Source organism: Cavia porcellus, unplaced genomic scaffold (genome assembly GCF_034190915.1).
Source record: "Cavia porcellus strain 051 isolate PalLab524CR breed Dunkin Hartley unplaced genomic scaffold, mCavPor4.1 scaffold_24, whole genome shotgun sequence".
In the NCBI taxonomy this organism is placed as follows: domain Eukaryota; kingdom Metazoa; phylum Chordata; class Mammalia; order Rodentia; family Caviidae; genus Cavia; species Cavia porcellus.
The window spans coordinates 36,310,428-36,328,981 of record NW_026947507.1 but is presented as its reverse complement, the minus strand read 5'-3'; the positions used below and the strand labels follow the sequence as shown (position 1 = coordinate 36,328,981).

Here is an 18,554-nt window from a genome sequence, read left to right as displayed (position 1 = left end):
GTCATCTGTAGGGGAAGGATGCAGGCATAGTCATTCTGTCTTTTGTCTGGAGGTCTGGTCTTTGACCAGTTCCCCTCCTCAGAGCTGCTCTGTGTTCTCATCTCCCGCGCCAACTCTTGAGGGCCTGTGCCTGTCTGGCTGCCTATGGTAAGTTTCTCCCTAACTTACTGTCTGTCATATGCCGTGACCCCTGCTGAATCATCATCAGAATCCTGCTTTAGCTTCTTTTTCATATCATGACTTACAGTCACATTCAGATGTTTGAGGACAGAGTTGCTCAACCTGTTTCAAAAGAAAAGACTATGACAGCATTTAAGGGTCTGATTTTCTTTTAGTGTGATTATCCAGATGTGTTGGAAGTCCCAGTGAGCCAAAGAATTTCACCAGCATGGAGTTGGGTTAGGGTCGTGACCATCTTGGCGGCTGGTTTGCTATAGAGAACACAGGGCTGGAAGCCAGGGCCAGCTGCGCTGACACTGCCTATGGGGCTATAAGTGGAGGGTAATTGTATCCCACCCCACCCATGGCGGCCCGCCCAAAGATTACATGGTAGGAGTCTCCAAGTGCCATATACTTTCTCCCCGGGAGGCAGATTCACTAAGAATAGTCACAGTGATATCACAGAAATGTCCTGGTCTGGAGTCCCAGAGACTGTGACTCCCCCCACTTTTCCAGTGGTTAGTTTTATTCCTGTGCTTACAGATGTTCTGGTCAATGGTTTGGGTAGAGAAGAACATGCTGACTAAATATGAGCCCTCCAGCCTCTCCTTCTAGTCCATAACTGAGAAGCTGTGATTATAAAGTCCTGGGGAGCAGATGACGACCCCTTCCAGCCTCCTGAGCCCCCATGACTTCTCCAAGTTCCTTGAAAGGCTCTGTGAACAGGATGTGCGGTCTTAAATCTCTGTTAGGTTCCTTTGGGAGGCTGATGAAAGCTGAGTCTTCCTCAGGTCAGAAAACTGATTTCGAGAAGACTTAATATCCCATCTCTGCAGACGTCACACACTGTGAAGCCCATCTTCAGAGCCAAGTGGGAGAGCCCCAGCTCAAATGCGAATGGAGAGAATATTCCCCTGCCAGTTTAACTGATGCGACAGTGAGGGACAGAGCCTTGTTTGAAAGCCTTAGGCTGGGAGATGAAGGCTGGTGCAGCAGGACATAAAGAAATGGGCCTCAAGAGTTGTTCTCTCCTCAGTCACTGTGCCCTTGGGTGGTGATCTTAGAGCAGTCCTCCTGCCTTGGGCGCTCCTTAGAGATGACAGACCCCGAGGAAGGGATGGCACCGCTGCAGGAGGGAGCTCCCACGGAGCCTGCCCGGCCTCACCATGTGCTGAGCAGATCCATGGAGGGTCACAGTCCACAGATGTGGCCAGCGACAGGCCCTCACCATATGGTAGGCCTTGTTCCTTCCAGGGGGCTAAAGGGTGGCACTGGAGGATGGCAGAGTGGAGCCCACAGAAGGGCTAGGGCCTCTATGACAGCTCCTGAGACTGGAGAACAGCCCCAGGGTGTCTGAAATGAGGGCAGGAGCAGTGCCCAGTGGTGGCAGTGTGCCCTAGGACTGTCCCTTCAAGAGGCTCAGTGAGCATAGAGCAGATGTGGGCGAAGACTTGGGACCCAGATCTAATTGCCCAGCACATTGAGTGTCTGGTTGAGAGTTTTATAGGGACCACCAAGGACCTAGGACAACAAAGAAGACACCAGATTGACCCTCACGGCTCTCTGGGACTGGCTTCCAGGCAGCACCTCCTCCCTCCGCCAGGGCCAGGTCTTCAGACGCAGTGCTGTGCACGCTGTGCTGTGGTCCTTCCTTCTGTCCAGGGTACAAGGACTTCCACCGAGCCTCAGGCCTCTTAGGGTCCCGGGACTTCTTTCCCTTTCTCCACCCTGGGGCTCATGTCCTTCCCTAAACCTCCAGCGGGGGCCGAGGATGCCAACCTTAGTGACCAGGACTTGCCCTCCACCTTCCCACAGTGCCCAGCTGTACCTTGTCAGGGGCATGCTCCACCTCGAGCCAGCAGGGAAGGAGATGTGGCACTGGGGAGGGAGGGAGCAATGCCCACCTGTGCCCGAGAGGTGAACAGAGATGCTGTAGGGGACAGAGAAAACCAGGGAGGCAGAGAAGCCAGCTACTCCCCTGCCGGCATTTGCAGGGAAAAACCTGAAGCTGGAGGAGCCTTCAGTCAGGCCCACAGGAAGCCGGGTGGCAGAGGCCGCCTTACAACAGCCCGTCTGTGTGCTCTGTCTGCATTCTGTTTAGACAACGGGGAACACAGCCCTACCTCTCTTCAGTCTTTCCAGCCAGCAGCACGGTCACATAAGCCACTCTCGGAAAGAACAGACACTTTTTAGGCCATGAGTCAGACCTCACGTCTCACCGGGCTGCCTCAGGAAGCCAAACAAGACTCTTCAGAGTCATCTTTCAACCTGCCACAAAATCCTCCTTGTGCAAGTTCTCCCTGGGCTCCTGGCCTGGCCCCAGTTTCCCCAAAACATGAGTGACCTGGGGGAAGCCCAATTTAGCAACTTCCATGTTATTTTTAGTACAAGCAAACACAGGCAGAAGAGAAGAGTCTCTAATTTCCTCTCAGAAAACCCATCCTTCCCCTTCTCCTCTCCCTCTCCCCCTGCCCACATACAGGGGGACCCAAGGTCACTGCAGGAGGCCCCGGAAGTGAGGGGCCTGGGAGTCAGCATCGCCAACAGTATGAAGTACCAGAGTACTGCTGACACTGCTAAGGGCAGGCCTGGTGGTGGGCAAGCTGACAGGGACCGGTTCTCCGGTTCCAGCCCCGCGGGAGGCATTCACGGCTTCTGGCCTGTCCAGTCCTTGGCCCTGAGAGGTGGCTGTGCTGTGATTGCCCCCTCATGAGAAGACACTCAGCTGGAGCTTGAACCAAGCGGGAACTATGTCCCTGCTCCCCGGTACCTCGTTTTTCTGTGCTCCCCATTTTCTAAATGTCCCTGTGCTGGAATAGTTGGGGGACACACAGGTTAGGATAGGGCGGAAGCCAGCTCATTTGTGCCTCAGGCTCTGGGCCTGGGCGGTGGGTTATTGGGAAAGTGGCGTTTGCCTTGTTTATTCTGAACCAAGGGCATCACTTACCAAGATTCCGCATCTGTTCTCAATTCCTCCCAAGTGAGGACATGGCACATCATAAACACTCAGCGGGGAAACTGCAGCCCGAGTACTCCCTTCCTGAACCCCAGGAAGTGCCTCCTCCCTAGCTGCCCCACTGCAGTTGTCCCAGGGGTGCCCTGTCCTTCCCAGAGTCCTCTGGTCTCCCTCTGCCTCTCTGTGATGTCTCACTGCAAGAGGCGCAGGGCTGTGACTGCCCTCCAGGGCCGAGGCAAATCCAGGCCACCTCCTCCTATTGGGAAGCGCAAGCCTGTCCTCCAGACTCAGCTCCTCCCCTTTCGTTCTTTTTCCCTCCCTACCATATTTCTACCTTAAAATGTGTCCAAAGGACATCAGGATGTGATTCTCTTTATTAGTGTAGAGAATCTAGGAATGAGCCGAGAGGCCCAGCTGAGGGCTCCAAGGACCCCTGGGGTGAACATAAGGCGCAGCGATAAACAGCCATCGGACCTGGTGCCACTCGGTGCACAATCCAGGGCCTGGCGTTTTCTGGGAAGCACCTCCTTCCTTTCCCAGGTCTTCCCTCTTCCTCTCCCTGCCACCCCTAGTTGTCCCCCGAGGTCAGATTCCCGCTGAGCAGCTGCAGCTTGCAGGCTGCAGTGGCTGCAGACCCTGACCGAGGGCCCTCCTTGCTCACAGACACTACCACAGCATGGAAGTATTCACCTACTACGACCTGCTGAGCCTCAATGGCACCAAGGTGGCTGAGGGCCACAAGGCCAGCTTCTGCTTGGAGGACACTGAATGCGAAGGAGGTATCATTGTGGTCAGGGGCTGGGGGCTTCGGAGGGGCTCCCACCAACTCTGGGTAGTCCTGGGCATCCTTTGTCTACATTGGGCCTTTGCGTGCCCAGCTCTCTAGGTCTTCCTGGGACTGGGCCTTTGCCTGCCCAACTCTCTAGTCTTCCTGGGCTACAGGTTGGGGTTGGGGTGGGCGAGACCTGGTTCTAAAGGTGTTCCCTGAGTTTGCCAGTGGGCACCAGGAGGGTCACACAGCCTCCCCAGTAAGGTCCAGTTCCTTGGGCCTGGCTCCCACACCGTCTTGCTCTGCCTTCCATAAGCCTTTCTTCTGGGGTGCGCCAGTGCCCCTCACCATCAAGCTGTGACCCTCCAGGTCCAAGAGCATAGGAAGTCCCAGCTTCTCTGCCCTGCCTCAATGACAGGTCCCCGCCCGCCAGCAGTGTGATCACCTTGTCCTGCACTGCCGCTGTGACACACCAGGCCTCTCTATGGCTGCCCCTCAGTACCCTTGTGCTGTCACTGAAGAAGCACATAAAGTCACACTGCAGACAGGCTTGGGGCACCTCCTGTGTGCAGGCCATTGTGAGGGACTTAGAGATGCATCACACAGGAGCCCACACTCAAGCTGCTGTCCAGCAGAGAGATGATGTGACCCCATGCTAAGCTAAAAAGTAGATCAGAGATGCCCCCCCTCCCCCGCAAAAAAAACACGCAGTCAGTCCCCAAGCTGAGGGTTTCACAAGCAGGCCAGAGTGGTGGGCAGGAAGGAGAGGCATGTGGATAGGGAACAGAGGGGGGGTTCTGTTAAAAGAGCAGATCAGAGGAGGCAGAAGTGAGGAGTTGGGGCAGCAGGGCTGTGGGTGGTTGGTGATAGGCTGTTCTGTACCCCTGCCTGCAGATATTCAGAAAAGTTACGAGTGTGCCAACTTTGGGGAGCAGGGCATCACCATGGGCTGCTGGGACATTTACCGCCATGATATCGACTGCCAGTGGATTGACATCACCGATGTGCCCCCTGGAGAATACCTGTTCCAGGTGAGGGGGAGGGCCTGGGACCCCACTGAGGGGAGGAGGGACAGCCCCTCAGCCCCTCTCCAGAGGTGCTGGGAACAGGCCACAGAGGCCAGGCAGTGATGAGACAGGTGCCACGTAGAGACCACCGCATCTAGCAGATCAACTAAGTGAGTGAGGCGGGGTAGCCTAGGTAACCCAGTATGCCGTGACATTTGCAGGTAATTCAGTTCACCCTCAGGGCTTCCAAACACAAATGCATCTGCAGACTGATGTTGGCCAGGTACCAGTGGCCTAGACTCTAAAGCAGTTCACACTGTTGGCCTCCTTTCAGACTTCTCTCTCCTCCACCCTGATTTTCCCCAGTGACCTCACCCTCCCTGGATCTGGGATGTGGAAGCTGAAAGCAATCTCAAAAAGACCTGGTCACTCACAAGTGCTGGTGACAACCCTCTGTCAGAAAACAGGATCTGCAGCAAGACCACTGTCTACACTGAGAAACAAATCTCTAACAGTAGAGTGTCAAGTGCTAAGGACAGCCTGGCCAGCTGGGTGTTCTGTGGGGTCTTCCCAGGGCTTCCACATATTTGTGCTAGGGTAGCCCTGCAAAGGAGGCAGAGAGCCTTGGCTCCCACCCTCCTGCAAACAGCAGCATGCTCTAGGCCAGGCCCACCTGGTAGGGAACAGGAGACCCTGTGTCACCCCAGCCTGCCCTCCTGGTACACAGCTGTACTTGTGCAGGCAGAGTGGTCATTCCGACACAGCCCCACTAGTCTTGCTCTCCTGCCTGCCCTGCTGGGTGGCAGGGTGGGTGACCAGAGTGTGTGACTCTGCCCTGAGCACTTTCCTGAGAAGGCACGGAGCCAGCCCAGGGGTTTGGCTCATGGTCCCCGCCACAGGCGCAGTCTCCCTGAGGAACCAGCACCTGTGGAGAACTGACCACAGGGACTCTGAGAGGTTGCCCTGGCAGTGTCAGAGGCTGGGAGTCAGACTGCCAAGCCCTGTTCCACCCACAAGTCTGAACCACAGACTTGGAGAGACCTAGCCAAGTGGCTCTTTATTCTAGCAAATCAGTACCTGTGGCCGTGTGCACATATATAGCACTGATGACTTCTGTTGGCAGCTCGTCCATGGAGCAGTGTCAGTGTGGATTCTGACATGCCATCAGCTTACTAACTAGGTTTTTATTGAATACTTACGCTGATCTGGGCCCTGCTGTGGCCCAGTGAATGGACTGCATCACCTCTTTAAACACACTGGAGAAGAGGTCTTGCTACTGTCCTCGACTGATGGCCAGGCAAAGCCAGGTCCTATCACCTCTGTGTTTGCGTGTGTGTGTCTTTGACCTAGGCCGTGCAGCTAGCAGATGGATGCATGAGGGGTGGCTCAATGCTGCTGATGAGCTGAAAGGAAACATGTGCTTCCGTGTAGACACAGAGCTTTCGATACCTGAGAGCCAGCGCCAGGAGGTCACCACACAAGTGTCCACCTTCGCTGCAGAGACAGAAAGAGGGTGCCAGGCAACTGGGAGGGGGATGCCAGGCCAGGACCTGTGTGTGCAGGATCACAGGGCACAGCTCTGTGGGTCACTAGGTTTCAGTCACCCTTGCTTCATCTTCTTGTCATTTCCCAAAGTCACAAAAATACAGGAAGCTAAGGCCTTTCCCATGAAGGCTGACGAGATTTGGAACCACAGTTATGAGAGCGGGGTGGGCCTACGGGGATCACACATTTCAGCCCCCGTCTCCTCCACCGAAGCAGGCCATGCTGACCCTCGTGGCTCTGGCTTGACTGTGTCCCACTGCCCTTAATGCACCTCAGGGACACCTGGGTGGACAAGGGACCGAGGGATCACAGCATGCAAGGTGTTGTCCCATCACGTAAGTTGGATTGATGTGACAGCAAGGTTACTGAGTACAAATGGGAAAAAAAAAAAAAGGCCATTCTATAGCAGGACACTTAGCACTTTGTCAGCAAGGACAGATCTAGCCAGCCAAGCCAGACACAGGTCCTCAGAGTGGCCTCTGCCAAGCCAGCCAGAAGCTGGCCTCACTTTCTCTTTCTCTCCAAGCAGGCAGGCCTAAGCGGTCCGTCCAGGCTCCTCTGGAGCCCCACACCTGTAGTCTTCCTAAGCAGTCACAACCCCTAGCCAAGGGAAGTCCTGTCACTTGTGTTCCCTGCACCTGCACTCACTGCCTCAGACACAGCTTTTGTCTTCTCACCTCTGCCTCCTGTCATTTGCTTCTCTCCTCAGTTCCTCACCCTAAACCTCCCCTTTTGGTCCCTTCCCAGACCCCTCTCAGAATAATGGTCAACCCTTGGGCACAGAGCGGGTCCTCTCCCCACCAGCAGCCGCCTGGGAGCAGAAAGTTTTCGAGTTGCCTGGTCCTAGACCTAGAGATAGGGAGGGGCCCGCAAAGTCACCATTGCCCCGGGCAGCCCTCTTCCTTCTCCCCACACCTCTGCAGCCTGCTTCCTCTTCCTTCCAGGGAGGGCCCCACAGCTTGTTCTGGGGCCCCCAGGAGAAGATGACCTTGCTAAAGGCCTCCCCTTGTCACACCAAGACAGGCAAGGTCCTGAGGCCTCGCTGTTCCAGACCATGCTCCTCTCCGCCACCCGGAGCTCAGCTCTGCCCTAGCTTAAGGACCTTGCTGAGTGGGACCCGGCATCTCCCCTCTGGCCAGGCCTGCCCTCAGCTACTCCTTGGCACCTCCCGTGGCATCCACCAGCTCTGGAAGCCAGACTAGCCTCAGCAGAGCCCTGAGCTCCGGGTACAGGATGACCAAGGAGGGACTCAGCAGCTTCCTCTGACTTGATTCCTCTCAGGTTGTCATTAACCCCAACTACGAGGTCCCAGAGTCCGATTTCTCCAACAACATCATGAAGTGCAGATGTCGCTATGATGGCCACCGCATCTGGATGTACAACTGCCACATAGGTAAGGGCCCTGGGCTGCCCTGGCCCGCCCTCGGGACCAGGCAGAGCTGCCCTACTTTCTCCAGGAAGCAGAGGCAGCAGCCAGCACCACATTCCCGTGTTCAGGAAGAAAGCAAACAGCTCCAGAGGCCTGGGCGGAGGCTGTGTGTCACAGCCAGCTCTGGCCCCAGGAGAAAGGGTGGCCACAGAACGGGGCAGGCCCAGGAGAGCAGACCCCAGAGCTCTTTAAAGGGCTTGAGCTGAGGCACCAACGCATCATGCATGTGACCTCAAAAATGTGGGCGTCAGCAATTTGTGGGCTGGGTATCGAGTTTTCCTCTGTGAAAACTTAGCAGCGAGTGAACCGCTGTTACTTCTTGTATCAGTTTATGGCTTTTTTTCTTGCATTATGTGACTCTAGGGGCACAAAGGAAAGCAGAGCCTTTTCCTGTGCAGGAAGGTGACAGACCTCAGTCTTGGTGACAGTAAAGATTAAAGATACTGCAGCCTGGTGGCGCTGCGTGGCTGGCTGGGATCAGGGCTGAGCATCTATTTCACTGGCCAAACTTTCTTCCAATTCCCCTCCCCAGGTGGCTCTTTGAGTGAGGAGACAGAACAGAAGTTTGAGCAGTTCAGTGGACTCTTAAATAACCAGCTCTCCACGCAGTAAAGAAGCCTCGGGGTCACCTCCTGTTCTCGGGTCACACGGTATCCCCCCGGCGGCCATCCAGACTCAACTCAGGAGGAGGGTGCACCCTCATCACCAGGTGCTGCGGCCTGGGCTGGCCTTAGGGGCTGGGCTCAGCCATGGGCTGTGGGAGCAGTACTGGGAGCCAAGCTTGCCAGGATCTGGGGTGACACGCACCAGCTTGCACTGGCTCTGGGACCTCCATCTGATGCCCCCAGACTATGCACGGTTCACGTGGGGCCGTTTCCTTCTGCAGTTACAAGGGGGCACACGGGAGCTGTGAGCCCAGAGGGGGCCAGGCTGAATCCCAGCAGACTTGAATACAGACCTCTCCCCCAAAGTCTGACAACTGGCTCTGCTCAGTTAAATGCCATCATAAGTACAGTAGTCCACCCTTATTCATGGGAATCCATTCCAGGAACCACAATGCCAAATCCTATATCCACAATACTTTTTCCTATACATACCTATAACATTTTGTTTAGGCACAGTAAGTGCCTTATTAGGAAGGTTAGGAAAAACAGCAAATAATAAAACAACTGTAACTATACTGTAATAAGTTTCATAAATGTAGTCCCTCTCCCCAAATATCTTATGGTGCTTTCAGTTTTTCACCTACAGGAAGCACATTCCACCTTCTCTTTGGCGTATCTGAATAGCCAACAGCATGACTCTTGCACTTGGAGGTCATTTTTCAGTAAAATGAGATTTACTTGAACACAAGCCCTGAGACACTGTGGCAGTGGATCTGATAAGAGAGATGGCACTGGGTGGCTAATGGGTGGATAGCGTATATAGTATGGATGTGCTGGGCAAAGGGATGAGGCACCTCCCAGGTGAGACACAGGATGGCACAAGCTTTCATCATGCGACTCAGGACTGTAAAATTTAACTCTGAAAGTGCTTCATTTTTCATTCAATATTTTTGGACCACAGTTGAAACCTCAGAGAGAAAAACCATGAATAAGGGAGGACTGCTGTAATGTTGCCACATTTTCTCATTAGGTGCGCTCAGATTGGTGCTGATTCTTGTTGGTGCTTCTCTCCACCCTCTCTTGCTTCTCATGATACCATTATTGTATTTTCACGGCCTTTGAAACACAACTCATTTAGTGTGGCATTTAATATCGGGCATCTGAGCCTTCAAAAATATAGCTCAAGAGAAAAACCAGTGTCAGTGAGTCATCTTTCCGTGGTTCCAGTTTGGGGGTTACTGACTCAGTGGTGCTTAACTGGGTCCTGGGACAAAGGGACTTTCACCAGTCTGTGTCAACACACACGCACACATGCCGGCACCTGGGCTTCATCTGCACCACTGCTCCCGGCCTCCAGGTCCTCATCCCCTGCTGGAAAGGAGCTTCATGTGGGTTCCGAGTCACCCTCTCAGACTTGGTTCCCATGCCCCTCAGCCAGAGTGCCCTTGGGGGCTCCTCAACACAGATTATGAAGGCAGCAACTACAGTCCTCCGAAAATCAGACTAGGAAGGTCACAAAAGTTGACAAAGACCCAGCAAGTTTTCTGGAACTCCCATTGCTTCGTACTAAAACTTGTTAGGGTAGAGCTGCTCAGTCAGGACCACAGGGGCAGCTAAGTTTCTACATGAAAGGAGTATGCACTGGCAGAGCAGGGCTCTGCACCCTTCCCAGTGCAGGGGAGCAGGTGGTCCACAAAGCCACACTCACCTAGACCCAGGCTCCCACCTTTGGGGAGGGTGGGTGAAGGTCAGCAACTCAGGAGTCCACTGGGACCCCAAAGCTCCAGCTGGGCCACTTCGGCATCCACTCTCCGCGAGAGCCAGCAGTGAGGAAGGCAGGAGCAAAGGCAGCCTGCACTCAGATCCTAGCCATGGGCCAAGTGTGCACCTAGGAGGAGGCCCCTGTGACCTGCACTGACAATACTGGGGCCCACCTAGGGGAAGGCAGTAGGATATTTAAAATGTCAGAGACAACGAGCAGGTGGCATAGCAGGTGCAGCTACTCCCCAAACAGGGTGGGCTGTGGATAAATGCTCCAGGGTCCTGACAGGAACTCCAGGGTCAGGTCCCAGGGAGGCTTAGTGTCCAGCAGCCACAGGCCCACAGTGGGCAATGGTACAGCGCCCCCTAGTGCCCCATCACAGACCACATTTCCAAGCAAACAGAACTTTAGTTTTAATTTCCTTTCAATTTCTGGGATTAAACTGAGGCTCACACAGAGGCACAGGACTCTCTTGGCGTCTGTAAAGGCTTGTGGTTTTGGGCCCGGGCTTAGTCTGGGCAGCCAGGCCTGGGACCTTGGGATGACAGGTGGTTGCTTGCACTGGAAGGCCGCTCTTTCTTTTTGTGTTGGAACCCCAAAGCCCGGGCCACCAGCCTCCGGGCCACCACCGTATCTGTCTGTGGCCTCTCCTTCACCAGTTGCAGGAGCTCTGAAAGGAGGTGGGGAGCTTGAATCAAACCTTGGCACAGAGCAGCCTAGAAGCTGCAGGAGCTGGGGGAGGGGGCAAGGCCCAGCTGTGCCACCACAGCCAGGTGTTGTATAAGCGGGGTCTGTGTGGCTATGAACTCAGGGCTTCCAATGGGATGCTGGCCTAAATCTGTCTGCCCTGGAACCTGTTCCCCTGTACAGTGCAGGTGGAGAGGGGTCAACCCTCTCTGTCTTGTAGGGCTCTCAGGGGAAATCAAGTCAGGGTGGTACACCTGGGGCTCTGGCCTGACAGACATTATTGGCCTAGAGAACTCCTCACCATCCACACAGCCTGGCTGGCCCTGGAAGACCTGCCTTGGCCTATTTTGCAATCATGGAAAAATGGCCTAAAAGACCCCTCTGTGCTTTCTCAAAGGAGAAGAATGTAAAGGCAGGGATTCAAGTTTATTTACGTGGCCCCAGGCAGTGTGCATGCTCTCATTCATGCCTCCGGTCTACTGGGTAATGTTACATTACAGGGAAAGAAATGCACTCACAGACTAAGTGGCTCATGCAGAGTCAGCTGAGATAAGTGACAGAGCCAGAACCCACCCACGGCTGGCGCCAAAGCCCAAGCACTTTCGACACCCTGCCAGGCATGGTCTTCACGGCCCTCAGGAGGAAGCCAAGCTTTACCCGGTGGCACCGAGGGGCAAGCAGAGGGCAACCCCGGGCAGCAGCTGCAGACACCACTCCTCCTCCACCCCCGACCCTCTGGAGGGAGGAGCACAGCCCCCTGGGGTTCCTGAAAAGCAAGGAACCGAAAGTCGGGAGTACACAGGGAAGAGCATGGTCCAAACCCAGTACATGTACCCGCGTCCTTACTTAGCTTCTGTAGGGCTCTGAGCTTTGACTGCTTGGTTCCCTCCTTGAGCGGCCGGATCTTGAGAATGGAAAACTCCTTGGTCAGGGCTTCAGTGGCTGTGGAAGGCAAGCAGAGCTAGAGCATGGCCTGGCTGCTTGGCCACCCTGCCTACCCATCCCAGGTTGGGCAGTGCCCCTGCCACTGCTCTGGCTGGGCCTCTGTGCCTTCATGCCCTAGATCCCTGCAAACCTGCCCAGGGGAAGCCCTCCTGCCTCACAGATGATGCCCCAGGCTGCCAGCCAGGAGCCACACCAGCAAGGCTGCGATCCTCCCAGGAGGAAGCACAGAGCCCAGTTTACACCAGATTCCTCCAACCTGAGCCATGGGCACCTCAGCTGCTTGCCCTAGTCATGCTCAGCCATGCAGCACCTGGGCTATCCATAGAGCACAATGTGACAGAGCTTAGGGGTCGGGTCCTTACCATCTGCTGTTTTACAGATGAGGAAACTGAGGCCAGGACATGACCTGCTCTTGTCACACTGTCAAAGCCCAGAGACAGCCATGGCCACCTCTAGTCAAAGCCTGCTCTTCCCACATTAGCTGGTGCCCAGCCTTCTCTCCCTGCCTCCCTTTCAGTGGCTCCCTCTCTGGGGCTTTGAGACATCCAGTATCCCATCCCGCTGTCCCCTGAACATCCTCGAAGTCCAGGCTCTGAGGACCAGGCCGAGCAGCGCAGAAGGCACCTCGTTTTGGTGTTCAGAAGGCCATGCAGTTCAGGCTATTTATAAAGATGTCCAAAGAAGCAAATCAGGTGGCAGGGTGAGAAGAAAGTAGCTAAAGAGGGACAAGCTGGAGTCAGAGATGACTTCATCATGGACCCTGAAGGGCTCCCCATGGCGTTCTGGGAACTTGGAAAAAGAATGGGGATGCTTCTACCTGCACTCTGTGAAACTGCCAGTAGGGAAGTTTGGCACTCCGACAGTCCCATTCCGGAGGAAGGACCTAGGGCTTGGCCTGTGCTCACAGAACCCAAAGTCCTTGCTCAGAAGACACCAGCAGGAACAGGAAAGGCTGAAGATGTCCCAGGAAACCCCAAACTGTAGCTGGGGCTGGCAGGGAGTAAAGACCACTGGCCCAAGATGGCCTGCACCTGGAGATGGGTCATACCCTGCCCAAGTAGCCCAGGGTCCCCTCCATGTGCTAGTCAGAGACAAGGAGAAGCCTACCACAGAGCCCCCTTACCTGAGGCCAGGCAAGGGAAGATGCCGAGTGCATGGGTGTCGTCCACCCACTGGATCTTGAACCCCTTCTCCCTGTGTCGGGACAGGACCCAGATGGTTACAAGGGTCAGCAGCCAAGCTCTTTCTTGCAGCTCTCAAAGGCAAGCTCCTTCCCACCTCCAGTCCTCAAACCCCAAGACAAGGGTCCATCCTTTCCAGGAAGGAGAGGATCATTCACCATCAGCTTTTTCTGAAGAGCCTCTGGTCAGCTTCACAAAGATTAATGTCACCCTGTACGAGGTCAGGCGGGTCCCCTGTGTCCACATTGAAGGACTAGCATGCAAAAGGTTCCTATGGCACAAGGCCAGGTTGAAGGAAGCACCTCGCCAACACTACCCCACCCAGAGCAATGCAGAGGCTGGAGGCTGAGGTGGGGGCAGCAGGGGGAACCCCAGACAAGCATGTCTGAACTCTGCCCAGTCAGCTTCCTTTCTCTGCACTCTGGAGAGGCCAACAGCAGCTGTGGGCCTGCCCAGCTCCTCTGGTGACCCTGCCCACCTGGCCTAGTGACCTGAGAACAGAAGGGCATACCACGCCCCCTTCACACAGACAGTGTAAAGGAAGATGAGATAGGAAGCAGTCAGAAGGTTTGCATGCCAGCATGCAGACTGGGAGTCTGCAGCAGGAGCACTGCTTTGAGTTTCAGGCCAGCCAAACAGAGCGAGACCCTGTCTCTAATTAATTAAACAAACAAACAAATAAATAATTCCAATCCCATGCCAAAAAGTAAAGCAGTGGAGAAAGCAAAATGAGAAGAGACAAAAAAGCAGGAAGTTGAATCCAGAGGCATCTGAGACAACCAGGAACTCTCCAGATAGCTCCCTGGCTCCACTGCTGCTTGAGCCGGATCTCAGAAATAGATCCCACACCAAGATGGCCCTGGGCCTGCTGCAGACCTGCTGGTCCCAGAACGTGTCTACAACCACAGCATCACTTCCCAGCCACGGCCAGCAGGCTCACCCGCCCCGAACACAGCCCACCTCTCTGCAGCATGAGGTAAAAGGTAGGACTGGCAGGTGTCCCCAACAATGAAGGGCTGTCCTCGGTCCTTTCCATAAAGCAGGCACCTGCCTCCTCCTCTACCCAGCAGCCAGCACTCACTGGAACTCAGAAAATGTTGCCAGCAGGTCCTCCGTCTTGAGCACCGGATCGAAGTCATAGATCTCCACCACGTGTGCCAGGTCCTTCTCCCCAGGCAGCTCCTCCACGAAGCAGGACGCATCGAGCTGTGCCTTTTCTATCTCAATCTCCTTCTCTGTCAGGTTCGCTGTGATCTGGGAAGGATCAGACCCCTTGGCAAAGGAGTTCTGGCACACAGGACCCCGAACAACTGCTTTTAAAACCAGCCCAGCCCAGCCCAGCAGGAGCCCCCAGCACAAGCTCACATACAGATTGGGAGATCAGGAAGCAGGGGCTCAAAGGAGGGGACTTAGTCTACAGAGTCCCCATGGGGTGACTGGTACCTGCACACATTTCACATAATCCTGAAAAGCTCAGTTTATGGGTTCACTTTACAGAGGACAAAACTAAGTGTGAAGAGATAAGTAGTTTTGCCCAGGGTTGCAGTTACTGAAGACAAAGCTGGGAAAGCCCAGGATAGTTAATGTCATCTTATTAATGAGAGGATATTAAGCAAGTCCGTCCAACCTCCATCCCTCAGGTACAAGACAGCAAAGGCGCCTGCCCTCCCAATGGGACCCACAGCCAAACTTGAGCAGGCACCTGGTTCCAAGGAAATGCAATTTGTAAAGAAAAGCTTTGGGCAGAAGGGTAGTATTTTGTAGGCCTCGGTGAGTACCTGACTGTATACTCTGTCTCCCTCACCCTGGAGGCATTACAAGTGGTTTTTTTTTTTTTTCAAATGAAGAAGCAGATTGAGGAAAGTAAATGACTTGCCCAGGGTTAACTAGCTCGTAATTGTTCGAGCTGGGATCCAATTGATACCTACAACCTCACAGTCCCTCAAGAACAGCTACCATCTAACACCCAGGCTGGAGCCCCTAGGCACACCCGCACCCTACTCCACCCCATCCACCTGCAGCCACACCCACCTCACTTCCGCCCTCCCTTTTCTGGGCTCAAGAGCCCTATCACCTCCTGGAGCAGCTCACGGTAGTCATCCTCTGGGCAGCTGGCCTCTTCTTCCTTGTCCTCCTTCCCTCTGTCCACCAGACTCTGCTCCAGCTGACTGGAGTCCTCCTCTTCCAGGGCTGGCTGCAAACTGGACTCTAGCTGTGTGGCCACCTCCACTGCACATTCCTTTCCTGAGGGACTCTCAGGCCCTGAGGGCTCAGGGTCAGCTAGCTCTAGCCTTGGCTCATTCTCACAGCTTTGGCCTGAGCCCTTCGAGTCTTCTGTTTCCTGAGTCATCAACACTGGGAGCACCTGATCAGTGTTGTGGTTCCTAGCACCAGCATCAGGAGGCTCTTCCAGGGCCCCACCAGCAGGGGCCTCTCCCTTGAGCCCTGGGGTAGAGGTCTCTGTCCTGTCTTCCTGCCTGCGCAGCACCCGGGGCACATACAAAGGTTGGTCTGGCTTTCGTTCACGATGCCACCGGCCAGGCTGTGGACCTCGAGGACCAACACCTGCTCCCTGGTTTGAGGTGGGCCGAGCACCATGGTATTTGCCGGGGTAGAAGGCAGGTGGACGGCAGGGGCCAGAGGGGCCATCTGAACTCCGTACCCTGGAGCAGAATAAGAGGTGGTGATCAGAGTGTGTCTGGACTCACAGGAGATACGGGGCCAACTGTCGTTCAGGTGTGACTGCCAGTATTAGGTAGAAACCTAAACCAAAAGGATCTTCAAAAATCCCTTAGGAAGGCATCCTATGGAGGCAGAATGCCATCTCTGACAAGCTCCCAAAGCAGCTTGCCTTTGGGTACCAGAAACAAAGCAGAAATCTCCCGATGTGTATTCACACACCACACAGGGTAGATACTCCCACTGTGGAACTGTTATCAGAAAAACCCGCCCTGAAATGCTGGGCCAGAGCCACTATGCTAAGATGATACAAATCATCCTGTGAGATATGAATGGGGGAGGAGATGACTGACAGCAGGGCAGGCGTTTTCCTATGCCATCGTTGCTCTGGGGCACACGCTAACCAAGAACATGGGCAGACCAACTCTCATCTGGCCCAACATGAACAGCTGAATTTACCAGGTGAATTCCATAAGTAGTTGGTGTCTGCGGAATCAAAGAGCAGCACTAACTTCATACAATGGGTGTAGGTAGGCCTGCAGGCTCCCTGCCCTGTTCCTGCCAAGCTCTACCTTGCCAGGGGCTGGCTCCAGGCAACAGGATACACACCTGATGTCCAGGTGACAGATGACTGTCCTCCTTCTCCACCCCTCACCAACAGAGAAGCTGCTCAAGAGATCAAACTTTTCCGCTGTTCTATGGATCAGGTACCGCAGGCGACTGGACAGTGGGGGGAAAAGCAGAACCCTGGGAAGGGACAGAAGAAGTGCTGGGGAGGTCGCTTACATCTTCCACACCGGGGGCTCTGACTCTTACAAGATCCACGCCCAGGTTAACAGTGGCTTAGCGCCAGGCCCCTGAATCCCAAGCCAGCCGCAAAGGACCTGGGCATAAAGCCATCGCTGGGAGCTATGTAGTCTCGGGTGATGCTGAGAATTACAAAGGAAAGATGCGGCTGGAAGAGACTAGGCAGCTGTTCTTGGGTGAAAAGTCAAGGACAGGGCCACGCGCTAGCCAGTTACCTGGGGGTAGCACCCAGGGAAGGCGGCAAGTCCTACCCTTCCCCGAACCAAAGCGGCTCCCTCACATCCGCGTACTTTGACAGCTGCTTCTGCAGCAGAAAGCGGTCCAACTCCTCCTGGACCTGGTGGACAAAGTCATTCTCGGCCGACGACAAGAAGACACCGTCCAAGCAGAGAAGGGCCAGGGTGACCGGTAGGAGCGCCTGCGAGGGGAGTTGGCAGGACTGGAGATCAGCGCCCAGATCCCCGGCCTGCCCACGGCCCGAAACGTCGGTGCTCGAAGAGCCCTGGAGACTGTGGCCCAGCCAGCAGGCAAGCGAGGGGCCTGCGGAGCGCAAGGGTCCCCGGGAGTCGTGGGGCAGGAGGGGTCGCCAGGGTCCCACTGGGGCCGCCTCCCGCGTCGCGGACCCAGCGCTCCGCACCCCGCGCCGTAATCGTTGTCTCGGCCCTGACCCGAGTCACCCACTCAGCCGGGAGCAAGCGGTCAGGCCGGGAAAACCCCGAGCCCGCCGAACTCACCGCGGTCGCCCTATGCGACGCCGCCGCCGTCAGGGACCCCAGGCGCCTGCGCGCTGTCGCGAGTCTCCGCAGCTCCCGGCCCCGGCGGAGACTTAGCGCCACCGCGCGGCTCGGGGGAGGTAACGCAGGAGCGGCGGAGGGCGGGGTCTTGGTGTGGACGGGGCTGGGGGCGTGGCCCAAAGCAGGCGGGAGAGGGGCGTGGTTGGACGTGGTCATCCGGCTGGGACTGGGGCTCAATCACCCAGCTTAACTGGCTTCTGCCACCACTGTAGGACTAGGGATTGCATTAGGGGAAGACCGCAAGCCCGAGGTCTGGAAAGATGAATTGTCTTGTCCAAAGTTGCATGGATAACCGATCCTAGAGCAGAGGTGGACTTGATTCCAAAGTCAGCTCTGTTTTTTCCCCAGCAACTGTCCTCTAGGATCAGTGAAGTTCAGGCATTTTTCAGTGGCCATAAGTTCTAGATTGGGGCAGGGCTAGATTTCCCCTAGGTTTCCCTCCCCAGGAAGCTGAGAGGAATAAAGAGGAAGGGAGACGCTAGGCACCCTGGGTCTTTAGTGCGCAGTGGCCCTGGACCAGGACCAGTCACTGACCCTATGTGCGCCTGTCTGCAGCTAGGCTAGACAGCCACTAGCACGTTGATTTGCAGGTGAACAATTTGAATTTAAAAAGGAAAATCAAATATCGATTTGTTAAGTACAATTGAAATCATTAATGATAAATACAAAGGAAGCTGGGATCAAATGTTAATTGAAATTTATTTTGTCTTAAGTTTATCAAAGTGGTTCTCATTTATATAGAAAATGCTAGATACATAAATAAAAGCATAACATAAATTTAAACTTTAAAATTTAATGAACACTACGTATTTAAAATTATTTTTACAAACTAATACAATATAAATTCTAAATAAAAGAAATATTTTGTGAGGAAAAAAAGCCACTCTCAGACATGAAACAGTCCATAGAAAACTACATGAAAGTCAAAGGAAAAGCCAAGCTTGGTGGCACACACCTGTAATCCCAGCACTCGTCAGGCTGAGGAAGGGGAATCACCAAATTGGAGGCCAGCCTGGGCTATACAGTGAGTTCAAGGCCAACCTGGACTACATAGGAAGACATTTCTCAAAAGACCAAATAAGACAAAAAGAGTGACGCAATTAAAGAAAAATATGAATACACAGGCCAGCACTGAAACCTACAAATGAATAGTTAACATACCTGAGAAAGGAAACAAAATACTTGAACAGGAAAAGTAAAAAGCAACAATATTTCCTTGAAACAACAGC

General features: G+C 54.5%; 2 protein-coding genes across 2 annotated transcripts in view; one reads left to right on the top strand and one right to left on the bottom strand.

The window, feature by feature from the left end:
- Loxl2 (lysyl oxidase like 2) overlaps nucleotides 1-9,666 on the top strand; it is an 80,452-nt gene extending 70,786 nt beyond the window's left edge. Inside the window, exons 11-14 of the mRNA XM_003479664.5 lie at nucleotides 3,779-3,894; nucleotides 4,779-4,915; nucleotides 7,718-7,829; nucleotides 8,398-9,666. Of these exons, the coding sequence (XP_003479712.1) occupies nucleotides 3,779-3,894; nucleotides 4,779-4,915; nucleotides 7,718-7,829; nucleotides 8,398-8,477 (445 nt within the window). The 3' untranslated portion in view covers nucleotides 8,478-9,666. The remainder of the gene's footprint in view (nucleotides 1-3,778; nucleotides 3,895-4,778; nucleotides 4,916-7,717; nucleotides 7,830-8,397) is intronic.
- Nucleotides 9,667-10,620: 954 nt separating this feature from the next.
- R3hcc1 (R3H domain and coiled-coil containing 1) lies at nucleotides 10,621-17,481 on the bottom strand. The gene is made up of 8 exons (XM_003479663.3): nucleotides 17,266-17,481; nucleotides 16,822-16,949; nucleotides 16,334-16,471; nucleotides 15,120-15,708; nucleotides 14,127-14,299; nucleotides 12,988-13,058; nucleotides 11,766-11,861; nucleotides 10,621-10,902 (listed from the first exon to the last, which is right to left on the bottom strand). Exons 1-8 carry the CDS (start codon nucleotides 17,479-17,481, stop codon nucleotides 10,742-10,744), a joined length of 1,572 nt encoding a protein of 523 aa, XP_003479711.2. The 3' UTR covers nucleotides 10,621-10,741.
- Nucleotides 17,482-18,554: the final 1,073 nt, after the last annotated feature.

Excerpts from the sequence above, each read along its gene's own strand:
- R3hcc1 (XM_003479663.3), bottom strand. The coding sequence starts at position 17,481 with ATGACCACGTCCAACCACGCCCCTCTCCCGCCTGCTTTGGGCCACGCC. Across the intron at positions 14,300-15,119 it reads ACCGTGAGCTGCTCCAGGAG|ATCACAGCGAACCTGACAGA; the intron begins GTGATAGGGCTC and ends GATCCTTCCCAG. Across the intron at positions 11,862-12,987 it reads CTTCCCTTGCCTGGCCTCAG|CCACTGAAGCCCTGACCAAG; the intron begins GTAAGGGGGCTC and ends TGCCTTCCACAG.